General features: G+C 38.4%; 1 protein-coding gene across 3 annotated transcripts in view; it reads right to left on the bottom strand.

Annotated features, from left to right (window-relative positions):
* Positions 1-1,328: 1,328 nt before the first annotated feature.
* The window catches only part of LOC123314254 (caspase Dronc-like), a 54,365-nt gene continuing 49,693 nt past the window's right edge, over positions 1,329-6,000 (bottom strand). For all 3 annotated transcript variants that reach the window (XM_044899416.1, XM_044899417.1, XM_044899418.1), the window contains 3 exons: positions 2,172-2,407; positions 2,027-2,115; positions 1,329-1,950 (listed from right to left, as the gene is read on the bottom strand). In XM_044899416.1, the coding sequence (XP_044755351.1) occupies positions 1,745-1,950; positions 2,027-2,115; positions 2,172-2,407 (531 nt within the window). In that variant the 3' untranslated portion in view covers positions 1,329-1,744. The remainder of the gene's footprint in view (positions 1,951-2,026; positions 2,116-2,171; positions 2,408-6,000) is intronic.

Raw genomic sequence — 6,000 nt, 5'->3', positions numbered from 1 at the left:
TGCACAGTAGCCGGCTAAAAATGAAAAGACCTGACGCAGATGAATATTTTATCGAACTTTAGCCGATCCTCGAATATAAACCTAAGTTTAGCCGGCTAATCCGGCTCCATCTTTAGCCGTAACATATACATTGTGTTATAAGTTGGATCGGCCATATTTGAGAATGAATATTATAGATAATATCCATTATCAGTGGCGGATTATCACAGAAGCGCACTAAGCGCGCGCTTAGGGCCCCCAACTAAAAAGGGGCCCCCGGGCTCTACGAAAAATATCGAGCCCAACTTTCTCCCTCATATTTTATAATATCTATTCCCAGAAGAAATAGGGCTTGTTTTTATGTTCAAAATGAACACATATCTGCAATGTGTTCATTCAGAAGACGATGCATGACTGTTGGACGCATTGACACAGAATTAATGAAACAGTTAGATGCAGAGAAAAATTATTGGCGTGAAATTTTAAAAGAGATAGTCGATACTGTGAAACTACTGTCTTCTTTGGGAATCGCTTTTCGAGCCACAGGGAAGGAGAAAAATCTAATAGGAAGGGAATTTTTTGTCCTGCATTGAATAGGTACTTATCTGAATTCGGTCCAACAGCCTATTACATATATACCTTGTGCCAGCCACCAGCCACTCTCTCAATTTAGTGGGGAACTCAGCAGCCGAATCATGTCGAGGTGCCATACATTATTTCTGTTTCGATTAGAATTTATGTGTTTATTTCTCTGCCTCAACAAGACGATGGAATATTTTGCAAAACAGCTTGACTGACAAAGCTAAACATATCAAGAGAATCTGCGATACTAGATGGTCATCAAGAGCTGATGCAGTTTGTGCCTTAGATGATAGATAGATACAAAAATATTAGAGAGGTCCTTCTGCAATTGAGTGTAATAAGTGATCACGGGAAACCTATGGCCAAAATAGAAGCGATCCTTTATTTCATTAAAATTAAATAAAAAAATGTTCCATTCTTCTTGTTATGGTCGTTTTTATGAATTTTTCAATTTTGTTCAGTAGTTTTATGTTCTTTTTTTCCTGTAGAATAAAAAAGTTGCATTAGTTTCTATATCTTCTATATATTTTCAATTATTCAAATATGTTTATTTATTTTTCTTATTAATTTTATCCCGACCCTAGATTTTTGTTCGTATTGAAATAAAGATATAAGTAAAAATTAGCTTAACTTAACTTTTAACTTTTCATAGATAATTGAAAAAAAAAAGCCCTCGATATGTATTTACATAAGATATGTCTGTGTCCTACATTGTATTCTTAGTAGGGGCCCCAGATTTGTCTTGCGCTTAGGGCCCCCAGTCCGCCACTGTCCATCATAGCATCTTATCATCCTTGGATGTGACAGCAATTATGTGGTCCGACCAAGTAGGTGTCTTGTTAACAATTAAACAAAATCCATATGGGAATCAGTAGACTCGATCGGAGAACATTGCAAACAATAGGTCAGTTGACGATTATTCTTTCCTACATGTACGGCATAGTACTTCGAGATATGAATAGGCTTAATAGGCATTATCCATATTCTGCATCAGTCGTAAATCGGGTCCAACTTTGTTGGGTTCTTGTCCCAGTCAATAAAGTGATTGAATTAAATCGAGGATTTCGGTGGTCAAGGAAACATTCTTTTCAAGAGTTTCCACCTCAACAATTTTTTTTTCTATGTCTTAGTAATAGAATTAATTTTTGGTGAAAATCGCTGAATCTGGTTTGAATGAGCAGTTTTAACGAGGATGTAAGTAGCAGTGAAGAAAACCTCTGTTTTCATAGCTAGAAACTTGTTTCAGGTGTGGGTCTAGTTTTTTCATTTCATTGTCCACCATCTTGAGCAAATCTTCGATATGATATTGATGTGCATGCTCTGAGAAAACTTTACAAATCGTTTGTATATACCAGGTTCCATCTTCCACGTGCCTGTGTGATGAGAAACCTGAAAAAATGTCATATGCATTGTATAATCAATACCTACAATTATTTATTATATTATTATTTTGTTATCTTCTTACCTGGAATTGTCGAATACGCTATTAAAGTATTAGACTTATCTTGTGGTTTTTTACTAATTGATACTTTATCATTTTCATAGGGAGAATTCCTGCGGGAATGAACTATTGAATTGAATATAAGAAAAAGTAGGTATGTTATAGGTACCTGCAACATTGGAAAATGAAAACTTTTGGCTTATTCTTGAGTCGAGTACATTCAGATTCATTGAAATAGTCGATGATATTTTCGGTCGAAATTTTTTCACCCTCAACACACATAAGTTCAGTGTAGCCACCAGGAATTTTATTATTGGTCCCATGGCTCATGACAACCACAAGGCATATATCTGCCTTGCTCAATTTTGGTTCTTTTGTGAATCGCTTCAGTATCCGTTGGATATCCTATAAAAATTAAACTATAAGATATTTATGTAATTCCAATAAGTATTTTCTTGATATATAAAAGAAAGTCATGATTTTGTTAGTTAGGTAAATTATAAAAAACTCTAGATCAGCCGGATTGTGTGCCATAAAACTAGTTCTCGACCACGAGAACAGGACGAGAATTCAATGAAGTGTTTATATATCGAATAATTTTAACACATAGTGTAATTACTTTGCATCTGTTCTTTTTTACTTTAAACACTCATAGGTAGAACCTTTTACATAATGATAAAGTACAAAATAACATAATAATATCTCCATTCATTCAAGATTCATGTTCCTTAGTATGAAAATTGTTAAATTCAGTTGAAATTTTTACACGATGAAAGATATGCTTTTGACAAGTTGTAATGAACGTGTATTTTTCTGACAAAACACTTCGATTTTGGAACAATCTGTTAGTTTTATTTTGAATTAATTTTGGAGAGAAATATTTTCAGTTTCCAATTCAGGATTCCGGCCTCGTTCGGAATTGTAAACATTCCGCACCGTTTTTATTCCGTTTTCAGTTCTGAAAAACGATGTCGCACCGTATAAAACATTCTGAATTGGAAGATAACCGTGTTTTTTGTTCGCTAGCACAGATAAGTCGAAATTTAGACGTTTTCATCTACGCAAATTTTACCGAATTTTGACAGTCGGGGCTCATCTGATTTCCGCACCCCCCCCCCTGTGTGTATAAAATCAGATGTTTCCCCGCAGGACACTTCACTTACGATTGATTCACCTCGCTTACGAATATAGTGCCGTTCGCCGTCGTAACTTATCTTTCTGCCGTTGAGTTTCAATAGAAGATTTGTTTTGAGTTTTCTACCATTCAGAATATAATTTTGTTTTCTTTATTCTTCACTGTATTGGGTGATTTTTCTTCTTTAAATTGTGGCCAAACCGAAACCATAGGTGAGACGACACTCCGTTTTTTTATATATCATTGGAACTTCAGCCTTCCTTCATCTCTTACTCCCCAGTTTAAGTTCCACTCCTACTGCTGAAACACCCTGCTGGCGTGGATACTCAGGGGGTGCAGAACGCACTTTGGAGTGGCGAAGAACTTCCTCCATCCCTTACTACCCCGGGTTGAGTTCCACCCCCACTGCTGAAGCAACCCGCTGGCGTGGATACTCAGGGGGTGCGGAAAGCACTTTGGAGTTTCCTCTCTCGTTTGTTCGACGCACACCGCTGCTGTTATCGAAGAACTCCGCTGGCGTGGATACTCAGGGGGTGAAGAACGCACCTAGGGGTGATCTGTCGGGAATCTGTGCCGTCTTGTTTCATCCCCTTACCTGGCTGAGATCGGATACCTGTCCGTTAAGTGTGCGTCTTAGGTTCTGGCTGGCGAACACGCCCGTTAACCCCTTATCACGTTTGAGATCGGATCCCGTGTCATTCCGTCCGTTTTGCCCTGTAAATTCACTGATTTCGAGTCTTTTACTGTACGGATTTTATAATAGTGCCATTCATTCATTAATTTTGACTCTCATTGGTTGTCGCTAACACCCCAGACACCGAGGAACCTTGTCTTCGGCTCGTAGCTACCAGGGTAGGTTTGCTATTTTCCCTTAAAGAAAAGCTGGCGCTCAAGTACCCCGGAGCGTTACAAAGTTGCAAGAAATTTACTAGTATCTTCTTCCTAAAAAGTGCTTTTCTATACAACATTACGATATCAGGGTCAATGTCGGCATTGTCAGAGGCGGCGGAAGGCGTAGGCCTCGCGGCTTGAGGGGCCTCGCGGCTTGAGGGGCCTCGCGGGCCGAGGAGCCCCTCGTATCAGGTTTATGCAATAAGGGCAGTGAACGTGTCTAAATCTGGTGGTTTTGGGTATATTGTAGTATTTTTAGGAATATGCATAAATAAATTCAAATTGAGGAAACTGTTTATTTCTTCACAGTCGAATTACAACTGGCTAATGCCATACATATGTGAGTTCATATAGATAAAGACATCGACGCATGGACAAAGAGTTATCGAAACATGACAATTGCAATTATATTACAGTATATCCAGAAAATTGTGTTAAAAATCTAGGATCGGGTGGAATCAAACGTCCGAATTGCTATCTCGCCAAAGACTGACCCTTTATTCAATGGAAAAACATGGACAACCAACGAAACAAAGACAATGAATGGTTTCACACATTATCACATAGATGGCGTTACATTACACATCTTATTAATTTTTGATAATATTTCAACAAATTATTCTGCCATTTTCAAGTTCCATGCACCAACATGTTTGGTATGAGACATATTCCTGTAGCAATATGAATAAGTTAATTTAAAAGTTCCTTCACTTAACAACATTTGCGTACATTTTCTAACAGTATCAAAGAATATCGACTAGAGTCGAAGAGTTGATTAAGGAGAACCGTTTTGATCTTCAAAATTACTTCAGAAACGAAGGAGTAGCCGAATAAAAAAGAATGTTTTATCATGAAAACAGCGATTAACATATACATTCACTCAAGAAACTCTATCAAATGGACCGACATTTCAAAAAGCGCCTAGTGTAGAGGTACCGAGCAAAGATTATAATTTTTGGTACCGAGTAACTACCGGGCTGGGGCCTTCACTGCGAGTCGGTGGTCTGTTGGTTTTCATCAGCGCATCAAAGGTCTCTACACGCGACAATTTCGCTCTGCATGAATTGCGCTTCGTTTTAGGTAGTGCGAAATTTCGCTCGAAGCGAATAATTTTCGCCCGAGTGACTTAACTGTGGACGCTTACCTTGAGGATCCACTACACCACTTGAGCTTGACGTCCAACAGCGGGTTTCACAAGACCTTGATTGGGTTATCAACGATTTGACATTAACTCAATTTTCAGAATGAATCCATGAAACCATGAAATTTTTTCATGCTTAAATAGGGATGTTAAAAAAGAAGCCATTGAGACTCACTAAATTGGCGTATATAGTTCATAATTCTATACGAATATGATATTAGGTACTTTCGTTTGCATGAAAAGTATAGCACTTTTCTACACTCGATTTTAGTATTCGTTTGCTGATTGGATTTACACTTTTTTTTTGGTGTAGCAGGGGGAAAATCTGCAAACAGACGAACACACCCTCTCCTGAGGGGGAACAGTGTGGGGATTCTCACTCTCTGAGCTCGAGACCCACTAAAAACCCTCAACTGCTTCTTCATAGGTTCCGGGCATTTTGCCTATTAACCAGTTGACTCTTATGGTTTCTGGACGATCATAGTCGTGTTGATATTTGTATGCTGCCTATAGCTTTTATAGGTTAAGCTCTTCTTTGGTTACATTTAAATCCTTAACTGATCTCTGGGTCTTCGGTGGTAGGTTCTTGACCTTCTAGCTTCTTCCGTTGGATCGTAGTTGACTAATCTTCGTAGTTCCTCATTTGGATGTTGTTTGGCTTTGTCGAATATCCTTTCCGCCTTTCTCTTCATAAATTCTGTAACTGGTTCCCATTTCAAGTCCTTGTAGATTTGTTTGTTCCTAATAAACCAGGGTACGCCCATCGCCATTCTAAGGAGTTTATTCTCAGTGGCCTGTATTTTCTTGATGTGGGTCTTGGCTGCGAAGCCC

Source organism: Coccinella septempunctata, chromosome 5 (genome assembly GCF_907165205.1).
Source record: "Coccinella septempunctata chromosome 5, icCocSept1.1, whole genome shotgun sequence".
Taxonomy (NCBI): domain Eukaryota; kingdom Metazoa; phylum Arthropoda; class Insecta; order Coleoptera; family Coccinellidae; genus Coccinella; species Coccinella septempunctata.
This window is presented reverse-complemented; position numbering and strand designations above follow the sequence as displayed.